The sequence below is a fragment of the Trichomycterus rosablanca genome, chromosome 3 (genome assembly GCF_030014385.1).
Source record: "Trichomycterus rosablanca isolate fTriRos1 chromosome 3, fTriRos1.hap1, whole genome shotgun sequence".
Lineage (NCBI taxonomy): Eukaryota > Metazoa > Chordata > Actinopteri > Siluriformes > Trichomycteridae > Trichomycterus > Trichomycterus rosablanca.
The window spans coordinates 49,888,677-49,910,017 of NC_085990.1; the positions used below are offsets into that span (position 1 = coordinate 49,888,677).

At 42.4% G+C, this 21,341-nt stretch overlaps 1 protein-coding gene across 2 annotated transcripts in view; it reads left to right on the forward strand.

Annotated features, from left to right (window-relative positions):
* LOC134309946 (matrix metalloproteinase-16-like) overlaps positions 1-21,341 on the forward strand; it is a 106,023-nt gene that overhangs the window by 60,995 nt on the left and 23,687 nt on the right. For both annotated transcript variants that reach the window (XM_062991415.1, XM_062991416.1), the window contains 2 exons: positions 9,963-10,124; positions 17,080-17,297. In XM_062991415.1, coding sequence (XP_062847485.1) covers positions 9,963-10,124; positions 17,080-17,297 — 380 coding nt within the window. The remainder of the gene's footprint in view (positions 1-9,962; positions 10,125-17,079; positions 17,298-21,341) is intronic.

A 21,341-nucleotide genomic window follows, 5' to 3' on the forward strand; every position in this document is an offset into this window, starting at 1 on the left:
AATGACACCACGTCCAAAAATGCATGTCAACAAGTAGCGAGCGATCTAAGTTTGTGCGCTGATGTGCAGCGTAAAATCAAAGAGGAAAAATAAATTAATCTGAGTGGATTTGTAGAGAACGATAAGGTCAGAAATACTGTAAAACGTGTGTGTGCTGATGTATTCTGATATAAAGTATATTATTCCCCTGTCCCACCTTTTTACACTCCTCCCCTGCGTTTCCCATCACCCCGTATCTTGCGTTCTCACTGGCTGTTCGACATAGCACTCACTGCCAGTCGGGCAACTCAGATCCAGATATCTGACATGCTAGAAATCTCGCTTTGAGCCGCTTGGATCCAGTTGTTGAGTAGTTCACACATAGCGATTGAGAGCTGAGTTTCGATCGCTGAGCGAACGCCGAGTTGCTCCTGAGCCGGCAATCCAGCGCCGACCAGTCGCCGAGCGAAAATCAGGGCAAAGATCGTGTAGTGTGAACTAGGCATTAATGAAACTAACTTAATCCTATATCAACACAGACAACAGTTACAGCTGTATAACTGTAGTAGCAAATGAATAGAACCCATCACCACTGTTCTTAAATCCTTACACTGGATACCAGTATGTTACAGAATAGACTTTTAAGGTGCTGTTACTGGTCTACAAATATCTTTAAAATAAACTTTATCCATCCAATAAACATTTTACACCGCCCACAAAAATACAGATAAATTACAGAAAGATGGCTCGGTGATGTTGCCTCACAGCAAGAAGGTCCTGGGTTTGATTCCCAGGTGAAGCGATCTGGGTTCTTTCTATGTGGAGTTTATGGTTAATAGAATAAAATAGAATAGAATGCCTTTATTTGTCATATATACACCGATCAGCCATGACATTAAAACCACCTCCTTGTTTCTACACTCACTGTCAATTTTATCAGCTCCACTTACCATATAGAAGCACTTTGTAGTTCTACAATTACTGACTGTAGTCCATCTGTTTCTCTACATGCCTTATTAGCCCCCTTTCATGCTGTTCTTTAATGGTCAGGACCCCCACAGGACCACCACAGAGCAGGTATTACTTAGGTGGTGGATCTTTCTCAGCACTGCAGTGACACTGACATGTTGGTGGTGTGTTAGTGTGTGTTGTGCTGGTATGAGTGGATCAGACACGGCAGCGCTGATGGACTTTTTAAACACCTCACTGTCACTGCTGAGAGTAGTCCACCAATCAAAAATATCCGGCCAACAGCGCCCCGTGGGCAGCGTTCTGTGACCACTGATGAAGGTCTAGAAGATGACCAACTCAAACAGCAGCAATAGATGAGCGATCGTCTCTGACTTTACATCTGCAAGGTGGACCAACTATGTAGGAGTGTCTAACAGAGTGGACAGTGAGTGGACACCGTATTCATACCAGCACAACACACACTAACACACCACCACCATGTCAGTGTCACTGCAGTGCTGAGAATGATCCACCACCTAAATAATACCTGCTCTGTAGTGGACCTGGGAGAGTCCTGACCATTGAAGAACAGAGTGAAAGCAGGCTTAAAAAGTATGTAGAGAAACAGATGGACTACAGTCAGTAATTGTAGAACTACAAAGTGCTTTCATATGGTAAGTGGAGCTGATGAAATGGACAGTGAGTGTAGAAACAAGGAGGTGGTTTTAATGTTATGGCTGATCAGTGTAGTTGCACAGTTTTGTGTTATTGCTCTCAGGCCTGTTGCTAGAATCAGGTTTTGACTGTTTGGATGTGTTTATGTGCTCCTGTCTTTTTTCATACGGCTACAGACACAATTGTGTGCTGAGCTGTATTTTCTCCGTATCCTGTGCAGCGTAAGGAAGAAGCGTCCTGCCGTCACCCACCAGGCGAGCCCTCAAAATAGCCGCTCACCCACTGACTCGAGCGTTAGCTTTCCATGTGGGGAGCAACAACCTCTTCCGTCAGCGCAGCAGCCCTCGCCACGCTGACTGGACTTGAATGTATCGATGACTTCTGCCCTTAATCCTCCCCGACCTTCAGCAATGCCACCTCAGATCAGATACAAAACATACTGTGCCAAGAAACCATGTCGTGATCTGTAGTGGATTTTTTTTTTTTTTTTGCTGGAATAACTTGTGTAGTCTGAGATGCTTGAGGAAATAAAACGATTGATTAAGGTTTGCTTTATTGGAAATGTGCAAGTGGGCTTCGCTTGCTCAGTAGATCATGAGCCAAAGTGCAACTTGCTCTTTGGGGAACTGAAATGTGGACGGGGAAGAGAGACCATCACATTACATCACGAACAAGACTGAGAACCTGATCTGTCTTAAGAGGAACCAAGTGTAATGAAGGAATCCGATTACTCAGCTCTTACTTTGTTTCTCTCTCATATTGCTAAGAAAATCCCACTAGATGTTTCATGTTTGCTGAAACAATACAGCAGGTTTGCAAATACAAGCCTCGTCTTAGTAAAAGTTGGGACATTTTCTGAAATGCTACAAAAAACAAGAATCTGGTGGCTCTGAAGTTGCCTTGTGCAGGTGTAGTCGGCTACTGCACACATGTCGGAGGGGCCGTGTGTTAGTCACGGCTCTCCTCAGTCAGAAGTGGAAGTCAACATCAGTGGAGAGGATGCAAAATGCAGTTGGGTAATTGAATATAACTAGATTGGGAGGAAAATTGGGGGAAAGGATGCACTGGGAATAGTCCACCAACCAAAAATATCCAGCCAACAGCGCCCCGTGGGCAGCGTCCTGTGACCACTGATAAAGGTGTAGAACAGGGGTGTCAAACTCATTTTCACTGAGGGCCACATCAGCATTATTGTGGCCCTCAAAGGGCCGATTGTAACGTATTCTGCTGTGATTGCAGTCTGTTGTTTTTCTTGGAGGCTAAATTCTGCATTTATATTGTCCTCCTTTACCACAGACACGGCCTCATAACACAAGAGATGCACCGGTTTCTCTTCCTGAAGCACAAACTTGTTTTCATTTTCCTTAAATTTCCTCCTTCTGCTTAATTTTCTTACTTATCTTCTTGTACATTTTGGGATTATGTGTAAATATTTCTTAACATCATCTACTAGCGGGATGTGTCACTTTGCAGGTCACAAAATCAGCATGCATTTTGAGAGATGCAGTTAATGTAGGCTTTTACAGTGTATTTTAAGACAATTGTTCTCCCCTCACTAATAGTTTATCCCCCTTGCTCAGCTAGACAGACAGACAGACAGACAGACAGCTCCCTTCAGAATACAGTCGGTTTTATTTGCTTCCCAGCTGTGTGATACACTGTGTGCATCAAAATGAAGTAAAAATACAAACAATAAAAACAATAAAGAACTTAATACAGTAAAAGCACACAGCTGTAGTCAAGTGTTACATCTGGTACAATATGAGATTTAACCAAACGTAAAATAGCGCTAACGAGTTAGCATTTTGTGTAAAGATACTAATTGCTATAGTAACGTAACAACAGTATTTAATTACGGTAAATTTGTAACTAAAACCCTGTGATATACTCACTAAACATTTACTAACAACTGAGAATATAAACGCCACTACTTACAGACGATGCTTCGGTATTATATTACAAGATAATTATTTATATTTATTATTATTGTTTACATTACTACCCGTGTTCTTTTGCCGTAAAAGTCACATGGCTTCTCAGCGAAGGTCAAAGTTAGTTGCCGTGACTACGATGCCACTGGTTGCCGTTTAAAGGCGCAGGAGTCCCGTTAAATTATAAGCGCGTCTCTGTAACGACTCGAACCATCACAACAATCGTACAGTCGTTTAAGCTCTCGCGGGCCGGATCAAATGACGTGGCGGGCCTTGAGTTTGACACCCCTGGTCTAGAAGATGACCGACTCAAACAGCAGCAATAGATGAGCGATCGTCTCTGACTTTACATCTACAAGGTGGACCGACTAGGTAGGAGTGTCTAATATTAAAACCACCTCCTTGTTTCTACACTCACTGTCCATTTTATCAGCTCCATTTACCATATAGGAGCACTTTGTAGTTCTACAATTACTGACTGTAGTCCATCTTATTTTCCAGCACTGCAGTGACACTGACGTGGTGGTGGTGTGTTAGTGTGTGTTGTGTTGGTATGAGTGGATCAGACACAGCAGCGCTGCTAGAGTTTTTAAATACCGTGTCCACTCACTGTCCACTCTATTAGACACTCCTACCTAGTTAGATAATTTTGGTTGGTGGACTATTCTCAGCCAGCAGTGACAGTGAGGCGTTTTAAAACTCCAGCAGCGCTGCTGTGTCTGATCCGCACATACCAGCACAACACACACTAACACACCACCACCATGTCAGTGTCACTGCAGTGCTGAGAATGACCCACCATGTAAATAATACCTACTCTTGTGGTGGTCCTGTGGGGATCCTGACCATTGAAGAACAGAGTGATACTGCTAATAAAAAAGCATGCAGAAAAAAAGATGGAGTACAGTCAGTAATTGTATAAAATGAACAGTGAGTGTAGAAACAAGGATATATATATATATACATATTTAAATAGGAGAGGTGAATGCCTCTGTCCAAATTTTGAGAAATTTTAAATAATGCCTTTACACTTTTAGTATATAAATAAAGATTATTGGATGTTTTTTTCTATAAATGGTGTTTGTACCATTCTTTTTTTGTTTGCCTGCTCGGGGGCATGCAGACAGTATCATGAGATGTCTGAGTCTCCTCTCAGCGGCGGTTTGTAGGGCACACGAGGGTTTATAAGGTCATGTGACCGTAGTGTCACATCTGGAGGCAGCGAATTAAAACCGAGCACTGTGAGCACGCTGAACTCTCTCGTAAGCGTCCGTCACACCTGAGGCTGCCTCGAAATTAACAGGACACGTTCACCCACATATCCAATGACAACCATTAATAGTACATCAGGGCGCGGTAAACTGAGCTCCTGCCTCGTGTGTTAAATTTTTTATGGACGCCTGAACTCCCACCTCCGAATTTTTAATTATGCTTAGACGGCAGATTCGGTTGTTATGTGGATGTGTGTTTGTGATCGGTGCTGCTATTGGCTGAAATTTAAAGCTCTGTAGGATCATCTTCTGCAAACGTGTGCAAACATTACTGACATGATGGTACTGTGTTTTTATAGCTGCACAACAACAAGGTTCTGCAAAACCAAAAAAGTGATTTACATTTTCGGCATTTAGCAGACGCTTTCATCTAAAGTTACTTGCAGTTTGCAGGGTTAAGGGCCTTGCTCAAGGGCCCAACAGTGGCAACCTGTCAGTGGTGGGGTTTGAACCAGCGACCTTCTGCTTACTAGTCCTGTTCCTTAACCGCTAGGCTACAACTGCCCTATGTGATCTACATAGACGCATTTTTGTCATCCTACACACTTCCGAGAAGACGGCATGTCTAAATTCTTAGATGCCTTAAATGCTGCCTTAATTCTGAGTGATAATCTGACTGAATAACGAGGAGTTCTGGGTCTGTCTGAAAATCTAGTGAGCTGCCTTGCTGCCTACTACCTACCTGATCAGCTGCCTCAGTAGAGAGGATTCTAATAAGACATCAAACTCATAAGGCAGATTATTTAGACACACTGCTAAGACACTGATTACGTCATCGCAGTTTTAGCTTACTAAGCTAACACTGTTAGCCTCAGGCCATTCAAACCGACCGGCTGAGGCGACACAACCTGCTAGCACGCCAGCTAACGTCTCCCTCCGTGTACCGAAAACGGTTAAACTGTCCCTGACGTGCCTGAATTTACAAATAAACGACACTTGTGCACCTTTATACAAATGAAAAACCAATGAGAATTTATTTACATTTGAAAAGAACTCTGTTGGTTGCGCCACATTTCATTCGTCCGCCGTTTTTTTTTTTTTTTTTGTGAGAAAAGTTGTGCCGCACTGAATGCTGGGATTGCCTTCACTGCTAAGAAAGCGTCGGACGCTCCCTCATTATTCAATCAGATTATCACTCGGAATTAAGGCGCCTCAGTAGGAGCATGTTAATGAATCTAAGAATTTAGACATGCCCTCTTCTCAGGAGTGTAGGATGACGTAAAATGCATCTACAGTGTGTTTCAGACAGTCCCTCTGTGTGCTTCCTCACCTGTGAAGGTAATTCCAGCATTCAGTGCGGCACAACTTTTCTCACAAGAAATTTACAAATACGGTGGATTAATGCAGAGCAACCAACAGAGTTCTTTTAAAATGTAAATAAATTTTGTATAAAGGTGCACAAGTGTCGTTTATTTGTAAATTCAGGCTCGTCAGGGACAGTTTAACCGTTTTTGGTACATGGAGGGAGACATTAACTGGCGTGCTAGCAGGTTGTGCCGCCTCAGCCCGTCGGTTTGAATGGCCTGAGGATAACTGTTTGCTTAATAAGCTAAAACTGCTGGGTTGGGCAGGACAGTCAGTGGCATAATCGCTGTCTAAGTAGAGCGTCTAAATAATCTGCCTTATGAGTTCGATGTCTTTTTAGAATCCTCTCTACTGAGGCAGCTGCCCAGGTAGGCAGTAGGCAGCTCACTAGATTTTCAGACAGACCCATTATGTTTGTTTATTTATTAGGATTTTAACGTCATGTTTTACACACTTTGGTTACATTCATGACAGGAACGGTAGTTAGTCTTTACCCATGATTCATCAGTTCAAGTTCAATGTCAAACACAGTCATGGACAATTTAGTATCTCTAATTCACCCCACTTGCACGTCTTTGTACTGTGGGAGGAAACCGGAGCTCCTGGATGAAACCCACACAGACACGGGGAGAACATGCAAACTCCACACAGAAATGACCTGGACCTCTCTACCTGGTAATCAAACCCAGGACCTTCTCACGGCCCGCTGTGAGAAGACAGTGCTACCTACAGAACCACTGTGCTGCTCTGAATCTGAATCTTTTAGTGCTTAAATCCTAATTTGTAGACTTAATGATTTTCAGATGATATGATTAGTTTGTGATTACATTCATTGGATCATGTTAATATTTACTTTATTCATAATTATAATGAATTGTATTATTGGAACGCTAAAACGCTCTGCTATTCTGAGAGAGCGTGTACTCTAGTACCGGGTTCTCTAGTGAACTTCTCCTGAAGCCTAAAATAGGCTCTTGAACGTCGTACTTTAGTAGCTATAAATATTCATACGTTTTGAGAATGTTGGCTAATGGCAGCGAGTCTCTCTGGTTTTCATCTGCTTCTCCAGAACTCGTTCTCTTCCCCTCTCACCTCTGGATCTACACCGGGGAGGAGGACTGAACAAATAACTGAAAAATTCATGTTCTGTACAGATCAGGGAGGGAGAAGCTGCCGGCTCCAGGGCTCTGAATGCAGATCTTGTAAGGCCATCGGCCTTGTTCTTTTTACCTTGAAATGCTCTCCCTCTGGAGGGCTGGTAATTTAGTAAGTGCCCTGCAGGCATGAGTTAGCATCGCATCGCAACCCTGCTGCTGTTGCTGCGTCTGAAGGTCCCTGTGGAGAGGCTCGTACATTACATGAGCAGTGGCAGCGTCCCAAATCACAGGGTCAAGAGAAGTCAGTGCAGGAGATTAACCGATTGTTTAAGGACACGGGTGAGGGCTGCCGCCTTGTTTTCGGCTTTTTTTGCACTTTTTGTACTAGGGCTGGACGATATGATTAAAAAGCTAATATTTCGATATTCTTTAGAGGAGTGGCGATATACCATCTACCATACGATATGATGAAAACCTAAACAATGTAAAATGTTATATAAAAAAAGTATCAGTATTTATTTGTAACATTAAAAGTGTTATACATTGATAATGCAAAACATTATGACCACCTTTCTGATATTGTGTTGGTCCTTCTTTTGCTGCCCCATACACAACAAACTGTGCTGCACTGTGTATTCTGACACCTTTCTATCAGAACCAGCATTAACTTCTTCAGCAGTCTGAGCTACAGTAGCTCGTCTGTTGGATCGGACCACACGGGCCAGCCTTCGCTCCCCACGTGCATCAATGAGCCTTGGCTGCCCATGACCCTGTCACCGGTTTACCACTGTTCCTTCCTTGGACCACTTTTGATAGATACTGACCACAAGAGCTGCAGTTTTGGAGATGCTCTGACCCAGTCGTCTAGCCATCACAATTTGGCCCTTGTAAAACTCGCCCATTTTTCCTGCTTCTACCACATCAACTTTGAGGATAAAATGTTCACATGCTGCCTAATATATCCCCCCCACTAACAGGTGCCGTGACGAAGAGATAATCAGTGTGTCACTTCACCTGTCAGTGGTCATAATGTTATGCCTAGTTGGTGTATATCAGTTTACTACTGTAAATAAGTTAAATAAGTATTCTACAGTATGGTATACCATAGTAGTGTTATATTAGAGCTTGGTAATGTTAATTTTTAAATTACCACAATAATTTTTTTTATTAATAGTGCTATCAACCAATTGGGCATCTACAAACAGACATGGATAATCTTTCTTTACTAATATAGGGCAGGTTCAGGACCCTAACAGTGGCCAAAATTAAAACATATAACCTTCTAATTAATGGCCCAAAGTTCTACCCAGAAGGCTAACACTGTCCCACATTACTCTATGGTAATCTAGTCTTCCATTACAGATGATATTTGTGATTAAGGAGCAGTCTGTATCTTATATATTATTATTATTATCATAAAAAGCAAAAACTGACAAAGTGAGAGAATCAAACTGAATGTAGGAGAAAAGGAATCAGGATGAACCAAAGGTGAAGTGTGTGTGTCAGCAGTCTGAAAGAGCTCCTGCTATAAACGGAGAAACAAAAACAGTGGAAAATGAAAGAGTCGGACCGATGTGCGCTCTGTAGTGGCTGATGTGGCCGGGCGGGTCAGTGCCTGAACTCTCACTGGTTAGTGTCACACAGCACCAGGATGGAGACAGGGCCCTGGCCTCCAGCCACACAGGCTTTTTTTTTAGGCTCACGGTTTATCCTAATGTGGAATCATGGTCCCAGTAATACCACTACAGGGCTGGAGCACGTTCTCCCATGTGATCAGAGAGGGGAGACACTCAGCAGCGATTTGATGTGTGGGTTTGTTCGGGGATGGCACTCGATTCACTAATGGTTCCCATCAGTAGCTGCGGTTTCACCAGATTTCCTGTTCTGAAATAGCTTAGTGGTGAATTACAATGACTTACTAGGGTAAAAGACTCTGGAGCCCATTTATACAACGAGTACAGCGGTACTTTGAAACTCAGCGTTAATCGGTTCTGGGAGTGGCGTTGAGTTTAAAAGACGTTGAGCTCCAAGGTAATTTTTTCTTTATTTCTTTCTTTCTTGGGACGGGCATTGAGAGTGCACCGGCAAGTGTCTATCTCAATTGTGCCGCTCAGGTGGCGCCGCTGTAAAAACACACGCTAGAACACCAGAGCTGGGATCTCGAATACATCGTATCGAGTCTCAGCTCGTCCAGCCGACTGAGACATGAACAACGATTGGCCTGTTGTTCAGATAGGGGTGGGATTAAGCCGGATAGGGTCTCTCTCATAACTAATGCAATTACGACGTCTGCTGGCTGATTGATGGCGCCTGCACAGAGACGGGAAAAGAGTGCTGTCAGGGTGTGTCTCTCCGCACACAGTGCTGAGCTGCACTGCACTCGTCAAAGTGTAGGTGATAAGATGCATACGGCTGCTGCCCACGTGTCGGAGGGGGCGTGGGTTAGCCTTGTTCTCCTCAATCAGATCGGTCAACTGGTCATGCTAAAAGGTAGAAAAAGGGAGAAAATGCATAAATTATATATATACATCATGTTATATATATAACAACATCACTGTGTGAAATACTGACAAACCTTTAAAGTACGCAAGTTTCTTTCTTTGTGGTTTTATGGTTACCACGACATTTCTGATATACGTTTTTACTTATACGCCATGGATACTTTTACGCTGGGATATAAGTCGTCTCAGTGTTCCCAGGCTCTTTGGCCGGGTCGTGGTCTGATGTCTGTGTCTCTCTGTGTCGGTGTGTAGGGAATGACCTGTTCCTGGTGGCTGTACACGAGCTGGGTCACGCGTTAGGCCTGGAGCACTCCAACGACCCCACAGCAATCATGGCCCCCTTCTACCAGTACATGGACACGGAGAACTTCAAACTGCCTCACGACGACCTGCAGGGAATCCAGAAGATTTATGGTAAGAGTCTCGGAAGCAGTCAGTCCTGTGTTGTGTGTGTGCTAAGATCGTTAGTGCGGGGAAAACGCCGGAGCCAAGTGTCTGGAAGGAAAGGAAATACTTCAGTGCTATCCACCAAAAATAGCTTTAAAACGTCCCCTAAATCCACTAGTATTATTAATACAAACAAGACAGAAGGAGGAAACATTTCAGCTTGTAGAAAACAAGAATTTAACCAGAAGTATTTTCTGCTCACTCACATAAGAAGCGGCAAAATGTTTTTACGCCGGCTGTGTCAATGTTTTCACCCGATTGAACTTTGACCCAGTTTGCCGCTGACCTCTTTAAAGCGCCTCCAATGAGACAAACTGTTTGATATGACACTGTAAAAGCAACTCAGGCAAATCGAACAAAACTTAACGTGACTTATTGTACTAAAACAACGAGTGAGGAATTTCTTTAATGGAGAGAAGCTTATGAGCAGTAATAATGAAGAGAAGTTTAGTGTTCCTGTCTTGTTCCTATAATACCTTAATTCATGTGAATTTTATTTTGAAGAATCGGATTCTCTTTTAATAACGTCCGTCTGTTCTTCTTGACACATTTGACACGTAGCTATTTCAGTCACGTGATACCAAGTCAGCTAAAATGAGCAAAAACAGCTTAGGGTTCCCACTGATTTTCCATCATTGGTGAGCAGTATTGTTTTGCACTTTGTGCTTTTTATTATGCTTGTATAATTTTATTTTAAATCCTCCCACCCCCACCAGTCCATGAAATTACATCTTATATAAAACCAGTCCATGGTCCAAAGAAGGTTGGGGACCCACTGTTTTAGACTCTCGAAAAAAGTCTAAAATGAAAAAGCTGTAACTGTAAGTTTAAAAGTGAAACTGAGGAAAATCAAGATAAACACAGATACATGTTACATGTGGAGCTTTCACACTGGATCTGATGGTTATTCCACACAAATGAATATTTGTCTCACATTCACACTTTGATGACGTTTTACCGCACCGCTCAAGCCGAGCGCTGAACAAAGCGAGAGTTTTGTTCCATGACAAAGCATGTCTCATGTGAGTGCGCCCATAGTGTCAGTAAATATTCATGTGTTGCACTAGCTGTACAATAGCTGGATATTTTACGACTTTGAGTGCCACAGCTTCACAAGTATACTGGTGTACTGGAAGTAGAATGAGTAGAGGAAAGTGTATGAAAGGCTACGATTCATAATATGCAGCCCTGGTCCCTTCGAAATATGTGTTTTCAGCCTGGGAATAGAAGTGTAGTCGCATTGTTTAGTCATGTCTTTTAGCATGTCAGGGTAGTTCAGGTCATTTTTAATTTTTTATAACACAAGTTTAAAAGTGAAACAGTGAGGAAAATCCAGATAAACACAGATACATGTGGAGCTTTCAGACTGGATCTGACGGTTATTCCATACGAATGCAGATTCGTCTCATATTCACACATTGATCACGTTTTACCGCACCGCTCAAGCCGAGCGCTGAACAAAGCGACAGTTTTGTTCCATGACAAAATGCTTCTCATGTGAGTGCGCCCTTAGTGTCAAAATATTCATGTATTGCACTAGCTGTGCAATAGCTGGACAGTTTACGACTTTAAGTGCCACTGCTTCTCAAGTAAATCTGTCCTTTCATCTCTTCCTCTCACCCCCCACCATCTTTTACCAAGCTAGATCAGATCCCCACCCCTCATTCCCTTTTCTGTAGTTCCCCTCTCGTTTCTTTCCTAGTCTTTCTTCTGTACACGTCACGACTGCATACACACAGGATGAGGTCTGACGCAGGAGACCACCCTCCTCGTCCACACACACATTTAGTTTGAGGTTTACCTACCACATACTCATAATTTTGCTGTCTGCAGCTCCACCTATTTGTCAGCACTTTTGACCCTGTCCATCAGTGGAAATATGAAAACTGTAGGACCACTGCTGTCCAACATGATTTTTTTCCTCCTCATTATTGCACTATGACAGCTGTGCATGTATTGGGCTTTTTATACTCCATGGACATGATTGGCTAATGTCCTGTGGTCTTTTGAGGGGGTCTTGGCCAAAACAGCCCAACTGTTGTGAGGTGCACCTATCAGTGCGTTCTCAGTGCAGTCCCAAGGCCGGCTAGAAATAGGTGGATTGTGTCAAGAAGGGCATCCTGCGTAAAACCAGTGCCGGGTCTGGTGTGTGGACCAGATCTGCTGTGGCGACCCTTAAATAGGGAAACTGTAGCCTAGTGGTTAAGGTACTGGACTAGTAATCAGAAGGTTGCTGGTTCAAGCCCCACCACTGCCAGGTTGCAACTGATGGGCCCTTAAGCAAGACCCTTAACCCTCAATTGCTTAGACTGTAATACAGGGCAGTTGTAGCCTAATGGTTAAGGTACTGGACTAGTAATCAGAAGGTTGCTGGTTCAAGCCCCACCACTGCCAGGTTGCAACTGATGGGCCCTTAAGCAAGACCCTTAACCCTCAATTGCTTAGACTGTAATACAGGGCAGTTGTAGCCTAATGGTTAAGGTACTGGACTAGTAATCAGAAGGTTGCTGGTTCAAACCCCACCACTGCCAGGTTGACACTGATGGGCCCTTAAGCAAGACCCTTAACCCTCAATTGCTTAGACCAGTGGTTCTCAAACTGTGGTACGCGTACCACTGGTGGTACGTGAAGCAGCACGAGGTGGTACGCCAGATAATCTCGGAAAAGTAATTACATGCACCGAAAAAATAAATAATTTAATAATTATAAAAAAAAAAAAAAATGAAACAAATGTGGAAATTACTAATAAAATCTGTTTCAAACTTCTTATAATTCTGTTTTAATAAAATCAGTTTAATTAAAACGAATGTGTTTTTAAAAATATTCGGGGCTACGCAGCCACCGTACTTCATTACGTCTATACTTCACGTTCGCGGTTTCCATCTCGAAATTTCAGTAAAGTTATCAGTAAAGTGATCAGTAGCTCTCTCGCTTTTATCAGAGACAGATCTGCATTTGAATCTCACTGATCTCGTTCCTGACATCACGAGGCTGCTCCGCTAAACAGGCGCACTCACTGAAATGATCAGTGGTAACTGCAGATATACTAGTGATGAGTCGTTCGCGAACGATCCGATTCTATTGAACGGATCTTTGAAATGAACGAAAGGAACCGAGTCTTTTATTTCTGTGCAGTTCTAGACTGTAATCCACCCATTCAGCTTCACATCAGTAGAGGGAATTAATCGTAAATTGTAATAAGAGCTGTTTATTGTCGATATTCAAATCCGAAACACTTTCAGTATCACGGAGAGCGACACACACACACACACACACACACACACACACACACAGAGAGAGAGAGAGAGAGAGAGAGAGAGCTAGTAGTATAATGGCAAATAATTGAGAAATAAACTATAAACTTGTTTAATTGTGTTAAATCTGATTATTTCATGGTGCTTATGTTTTAAAGCAGAAACAAACAGTCACATCTCTGCACAAGAGAGGATTGTTCTGAAACTTAATGCGATGCAATCACAGTGTGTCTCTTCCCTGTAGTTTTTTTCCTTTTGAAGTAACTTTTTTTTCTCGTTTAAGTGTTGTTTGAATTAGGAATTCATTTAAGGCAAGGTAGCAAAATTTGATATTAATATCGGGGGTGTCTTATAGTTTACCCAGTAGCGCCTCCCGAAGAACGAAGAGCCATTTCTTTGAACGGCTCTTTAAAAGGAACCGAGCCAAAAGATCCGGCTCCCTTCAAGAAGCCATAATTCCCACCACTAATATATACACACACACCTAATTAATGTGTGCCATATGTGGTTCTGTGATGAGAAACATAGGTGGTACTTGGAAGTTTTGGTTTGATAATGGGTGGTACTTGGTCTAAAAAGTTTGAGAACCACTGGCTTAGACTGTATAATGTAAGACCTGATATGCCATATCTAAAGGAAGAAAAGCTGGAAATATTCTTCTAATTACCATAACAGCGATTTGAATAAGCGCCCAGTGGCTTTACACAGGCACCACATTAAGGAACTTGTACTGACTTTTTCATTGGTTAAGATCTGACAATTCCAGTTTTCTGCTCCTAAATCCTATCATTGTTTTCATAACTCCAGCAAATGTTGAATATATCTGCAAAAATACCAAAAAAAGCCACTCAAATATATAAAATCCTGCCTTTTTTAACTAAATTGCAATAAGATGTTTAGGAACTGTTTCATTCCTATTCTTATCACTTCTGGGACGGTTTAGTTCCCTCCGCTCAGCCATTGGTTGATAAATAAGGTTTTTTTCTATCTGCTCTCTTTATATAACGGTGAAATTTGCTCACTCCTCTAATCCACGCTCTATTTCAGGAGATTATTTCAGTCAATGACAGAAATCTCCCTCTTCCCCCCTGCTGATCAGACAAGGCCTGGATAACTAGATGGGTAACTGTCGCTCTAATCGTCTAAGCCAGCCTCCAGGGCACGACTGCTGGAATGATGGTTTTTATTCACGTACTCATCTCTTTCCCTACAAACCGTGACCTCTACTGGTCTCTGTAGTCTGTGTTACTTATACAGTATTTATACCCATTTGTAATGATTAGAAGTGTGTTGGAAGAAAAATGAGTAGAGGAAAATGTATAAAAGTCTATGATTCATAATATGCAGCCCTGGTCAAGTACAGTGGTACCTTGTAACTCGACGTCCCCTGAACTCAAAATCTTTGAAAGTTGACGCCCTTTGTCAAGAAATTTGTACCCTTAAACTTGACGTGTGTGCGACTGCTGTTTTGTTCAGCGCTCGGCTTGAGTGTTTCGGTAAAACATCATCCAAGTGCGAATATGAGACGAATCTGCATTAGTGTGGAATAACCATCAGATTCACTCTGAAAACTCCACATGTATCTGTGTTTATCTGGATTTTCCTCCCTGTTTCACTTTTAAACTTGTGTTACAGCTCGAGGTTCAGAGAAATTGTGAGAATCAGCTTTTCCAACAGTCACTGTTGAAACTTATCGTTAAAAGAAAGCTTAGTGTGGTTTAATGTATTAAAAGAATGACACAGGAGCACTAAACTTCTTTTAATTATTACTGATCATAAGTTCTCTCCACTAATAAAATCCCTCAGTTAAGTTTTGTTCATGTTAAGCGTTGTACAGTCTGAGTCGCTTTTACCACATCATATTAAACACTTTGTCTCATTGGCTGAGTGGCAAGGTTAACTTAGAGCGCTGCAGCAAGCACAAAAATTGTTTTAACTGTTTTTAATTGTACTTCAGTGTTTTTATATTATATTTGTGTTATTTTTAGTGTATAAGTATCAAAAACAACCTCATTATTTTACATTAGCCTAAAATATATGCAGTTCCAAAGGACCATGGAACGCATTAACAGGTTTTCCATACATCCTTATGGGAAAAAATACCTTAAAACTCAACGTCTTTAAAACTCGACTCCACTCCCAGAACCAACTGACGTCGAGTTTCAAGGTACCGCTGTATTAAGCCCTGGTCCCACCAAAATGTGTGGTCAGTCTGGGAATAGAAGTGGTTTCAGATATGGTCAGATTGTTTATTCAGGTCTTTTAGCATGTCAGAGTAGTTCAGGTCATTTTTCATTTTCATCAATTGGTTTTATCTTGGTCAGGTGAGTCCAGTGAGTCTGAGTCCTTTGGAAAACACTGGGCACTAGGCAGGAATAATCCATGGCAGGGCTTCAGTCATAAATCCTTCCCTCTTCCCCCCAGACATAGCCAAAGATCCCTGTGTATAGCAGTTTGCAAACCTAATTTTGAACCTGTATTTTAAAGCATTTTCACCAAAAATAAAAACAATTTGAACCAGAAATAGTTGTTCCCAGCTGGAACCAAAGAACAGTAGTTTTTTCAGCACAAACCGTGACGATATTCATGGACGTGTCATGCTGCAGTGGAGAGAGAACGTCTGCTTATCATCAATATTTGATCCAGGAATAACATGCTTGCTTTTTAGATAAAAACAAACATCTGTAACAGCAGCTTGTTCCTACTGTTTACTTCTATAATGCGTTGTGGAGTGCCCTTTTTTTGATGGCACATTCTTGGTTCCAGTAAAAACTGGTGCAAATACGGGTCAGTTCTCAGAATAGCACCAAGGTTCTAAGAAACTTGAATGGAATGAGTTCAAAAACCTGAGTTATTTTGGTCGAAAAGGGCTAGCGGACGCCCTGCCAGCCAATAGCACTGCTGAGATTCAAACCCAAGATTTCAACAGTGGTGAGTTGGTGTAATAGAGGACCCCATTCACATATTTATCTAATTCATTTATTCATTCATTTTCTTATGAGGGGGGGGGGGGGGGGGGTGTTGGAGCCTATCCCAGCTTTTCAATGGGCGCAAGGCAAACAGTAACACCCTGGACGGGACGCCAGTCCATCGCAGGGCAGACACACATACACAGGGCAATTCAGTGTCTCCAATTAACCTGACTGCATGTTTTTGGACTGTGGGAGGAAATCGGAGCTCCCGGAGGAAACCCACGCAGACACGGGGAGAACATGCAAACTCCGCACAGAAAGGACCCGGACTGCCCCACCTGGGGATCGAACCCAGGACCTTCTTGCTGTGAGGCGACAGTGCTACCCACTAAGCCACCGTGCCGCGGTATTTAAATATTATACTTTCCTCTTTTTCTGAGCTATAACAACACCAGAACTGTCTAAACTAGCACACTGGGTGAAAGGTATGTAAATATATGTATTTTATTTTTAGTTTTTTTTTCATGCTTTTTTTGCTGTAAATCTTGATGATGTTCATGCAGTGGGGATTCTTTCTCCAATTATTAATCTGCCCAATGACACTAAATAAACTGCAGTTACAAATCTAGCTTCACGTACTTCTAGTCCAAACACTTTCACTAAGTGGGTAATAATCAGCAGTGTCAAACTGGGATAGAAATAGGTACTTAATAAATGTCTAAAATAGTAGGTGTGTATCTTTACCTTTTTTTGTAGGACCTCCGGATAAGACTCTCAACCCTACCAGGTCGTTACCAACAGCTCCACCTCCACGTTCTCACCCGCCGTCAGACCCACGCAAACACGACCGGCAGACGAGACCGCCTCGTTTACCCACGGGGGACAAACCCAGTCACCCCAACGCCAGACCCAACATCTGCGATGGTGACTTTAACACGCTCGCCATCCTGCGCCGAGAGATGTTCGTGTTCAAGGTAACTGATTTACAGTACAAATGCTTTTAAACAGTCTGATTACACTGCAGCAAAGTGAAATATGAACCTGGGTTCGACTGATCCGGACTAAAATGTGCAGCATCTGCTGCTGGCCTGTGGCTTCACTTCTGTTGCATGAGGGTGTTTGATAGTCATAAAAGTGTGGAAAATCCTTAATGAAATAGCTCAGAGACTGGAAATAGAGAAGGGTTTTAATCACACTGACAGAGACTCACATGGTGAATCTGTGAATGTGATAAAAAGGAAAGAAAATAATCTCTATGTATACTCCCATCAGTGAGCTTGTAGGACAGTAGAGGATTTCAGCATTAACAGAGCTTTCCTAGCTAGAACAGGAACTGGTCTAAATCAGCTAGAACTGGGTTTTGGGTGTCATACAATGTAACTGACGCACTTCTTGTCACATACACCACTTTCCAGTTACATTCCATTGAATCAGTATTATTGGAATATTGTCTACTGGTAATAATACACTAAATATACACCGATCAGCCATAACATTAAAACCACCTCCTTGTTTCTACACTCACTGTCCATTTTATCAGCTCCACTTACCATATAGAAGCACTTTGTAGTTCTACAATTACTGACTGTAGTCCATCTGTTTCTCTGCATGCTTTGTTAGCCCCCTTTCATGCTGTTCTTCAATGGTCAGGACCCCCACAGGACCACCACAGAGCAGGTATTATTTGGGTGGTGGATGATTCTCAGCACTGCAGTGACACTGACATGCGCTGCTGGAGTTTTTAAATACCGTATCCACTCACTGTCCACTCTATTAGACACTCCTACCTAGTTGGTCCACCTTGTAGATGTAAAGTCAGAGACGATCGCTCATCTATTGCTGCTGTTTGAGTTGGTCATCTTCTAGACCTTCATCAGTGGTCACAGGACGCTGCCCACGGGGCGCTGTTGGCTGGATGTTTTTGGTTGGTGGACGATTCTCAGTCCAGCAGTGACAGTGAGGTGTTTAAAAACTCCAGCAGCGCTGCTGTGTCTTATCCACACATACCAGCACAACACACACTAACACACCACCACCATGTCAGTGTCACTGCAGTGCTGAGTGAATTTTTTGTGGGGAAAGTTGTGCCGCACTGAATGCTGGGATTGACTTAATTGCTAAAGAAACATCGGACGCTCCCTCGTTATTCACTCAGATTATCGCTCAAAATTAAGGCGCCTCAGGAGGACCATTTCATGGAATCTAAGAATTTAGACATGCCCTCTTCTCAGGGGAGTGTAGGATGAAGTAAATTCCGTCTATGTAGAGAGATCACCAGGTTTTCAGACAGACACAGAGAATCAGCTTCTTTGTTGGTATCTAAACCACAAGCTGACAGCGGTTGCTCCTGAATGGATGAGCTCAGACTAAATGACCATCACGACCGTCTCCTCTCCAGACAGTGAAGCTGGCCGGTGTAACGATTCCACATCCATCTTAGCGCTGTCTCTTTACAGTCCCGCTGTCAACATCCCTCAGGCCCCCGCGGATCATCGAATTTCAAGCTAGACTGAAAGAGAGGCAGGAAAAGTAGGTGCTTGTGGAGCCTGACAGATAAATGGGAATTTTTTTGGTCCCACAGTCTGACAGGCCCTGCTGGGATTAGTCCAGCCTGGTTATAGGTTCAGGAATGGTGTCATGCCTGGTCCATGATGAGAAATCTTTCAGGGTCGTATTTTGCGCCTGCTTGAAGGTTTCATGATGCATTTTTTTAAGCGGAGGTTTGATCTCACTTCTCTTGATCTGCACTGATGTAGTCTTTACTCTTTACTCTTTACTCTTTACTCTGACTTGCTAATGCTGGTGCTACAGCTTTCTGGTAGTTCAGGGTTTAATGCATCTCTAAAACTGCTGAAGCGCTTCATTATTTATTAGCATCAGTATAGCTCGGCTTGCTAAATCTGATTTGGAAATATGAACACATAAAATAAGAATTCTGCCGTATCGCTCGTCTGCTAGTATTATTTCATTTGCAATTACACCAGCCAGGTATAACATTATGACCACTGACAGGTGAAGTGAATAACACCGACTATCCCGTGTGGTCCGATCCAACAGACAAGCTACTGTAGTTCAGATTGCTAAAGAAGTTCATGCTGGTTCTGATAGAAAGGCGTCAGAATACACAGGGCATCACAGTTTGTTGTGTATGGGGCAGCAAAAGGGGGATCAACACAATAATAGGAAGGTGGTCATAATGTTATGTCTGATTGGTGTACAAAGCAGTCAAAACCAGACCTCACTTTTAAAATACAAGTTAGCCATAGCTAACATGCTAAAACACTGTTAAATTTGCTGACTCACATTAGGTCGTAACCTTACCTGATTTTAAAGCTTGTTGGTATTATTTCTATAAATTAATAATAATAATAATAAATATAATAACATTTTATTGAAAAAGCACATTTCATAACACCCAAGGACACTAAAAATAATAAATAATACAATAAAAAAAACAGTAAAAATAAAGAAAATCTAAGAAAAATTATAAATAAAACACACATTTACAAATATGGAAAAGCTATACGTGTGGCACAGTTCTGGGTCACCCAAAAGCTCAAATTCTATTCGTTTTTCCACTCTAATAGTTGTTTGCACTCTCACCTTTCTCCTTATGGTGCAGTCAGTCAGTTTGAATACCTCTGTCTTACACAGTACCTGCTTTCTATAAACACTAATTGTTGTGGCACCAAAATAAGTGCCCTCCATGAGGTGTCGTTCTGTTTGGTGCAAACTCGTCTGCTTGCGTTTCTTAAGTTCTTGTTGATAAACCAGACTGAGAGGTTTCAGAGGTTCTGTTTAATAGAACCAAATAACAGCTCATGCACTCATACCCCTTTTCCACCAAAAAAAACATGGTTCTTGAACCGGTTCTGTTCAGGTTTCTCTGAACCTTGGTGTTTTGTAGAGAACCGACACGCGTTTCCACCAGTTTTTGAGAACCAAGCAGCGTCATCATCGGTGGGCGTTACTTAACGAAAGTTAAGAGTAGTGATATCATGGCGGAGTGTGTAGATTATATACGAGCATTTGTGCTGCTGTTACAGATGTTTGTTTTTATGTAAAAAGCATCGATCTAACAATTGGTAATAAGAAGACGTGACGTGTTTGTCTCAGTTGTTGTTTTCTTTAGTTCATTGACGTGAGAAGAGTTTTGCGCTTCGCTTTCACCGCGACTCTCGGCTGAAATAGCCGATTTACTCAGCGCTCGACCCGAGCGATAAAACATCATTAAAGTTCCACAACACGAACATTTATCTGTGTGAAATAAACATCAAATCTACTCTAAAATAAAATGTGTATCTGTGTTTAGCTGGATTTACTTCACGTGTGTTTATGCAGCTCGGGGAGTTGAAAAAGCTTCACACTTTATTTTTCACGTTAAGCGTTTTTCGTTATAACGTCACGTTTACCTCGTAATATCACACAGTTCACCTTTTTAAAGGCGCTTTGAAAATATCACCGGCAAACTGGCTCAAATTTTAATCAGGTGAAGTTTAAAAGATAAAAATGCGGCATTAAGCTCCGTACGAGACCCCAGCTAACGCCATTGTTGCTGTCGCTATGCTGTACAACATGACGCGCCCACAGATGGACGTCACGGTTCAGCCTGAAAAACCAAGTATTCTGTGGTGCCAGATTGGCCTGCTAGTTCTCTGTCTGAAACCTCTTTTTTCCGGTGGAAACACGCGGAACCGGTTCAAAGTCAAGTTCGGGAACCGGAACGGGCTCCGTGCCGCGTCAGTGGAAAAGGGGTATCAGTGGTACCGAGCGGCTCTTTTTAATGCATTTTCCTCCAATCTAGCCGACCGCTTATTTTCACCTGCACGAAGCTGCTTCATATGGGGATCATATGGGGATTTCGGATGCAGCTAAAGTGTATAATGAATGAGTAATGTAAGGGTGTGTTAAGACTCATAGTTTTTATTCATCTGTGTTTTTTTGCACTGGACTGAGAGTTTGGTGTTGCTGTGGTATTTTTATGTCCAAGTTCAACGTCCGAGGCTGAAAGGTCTTAA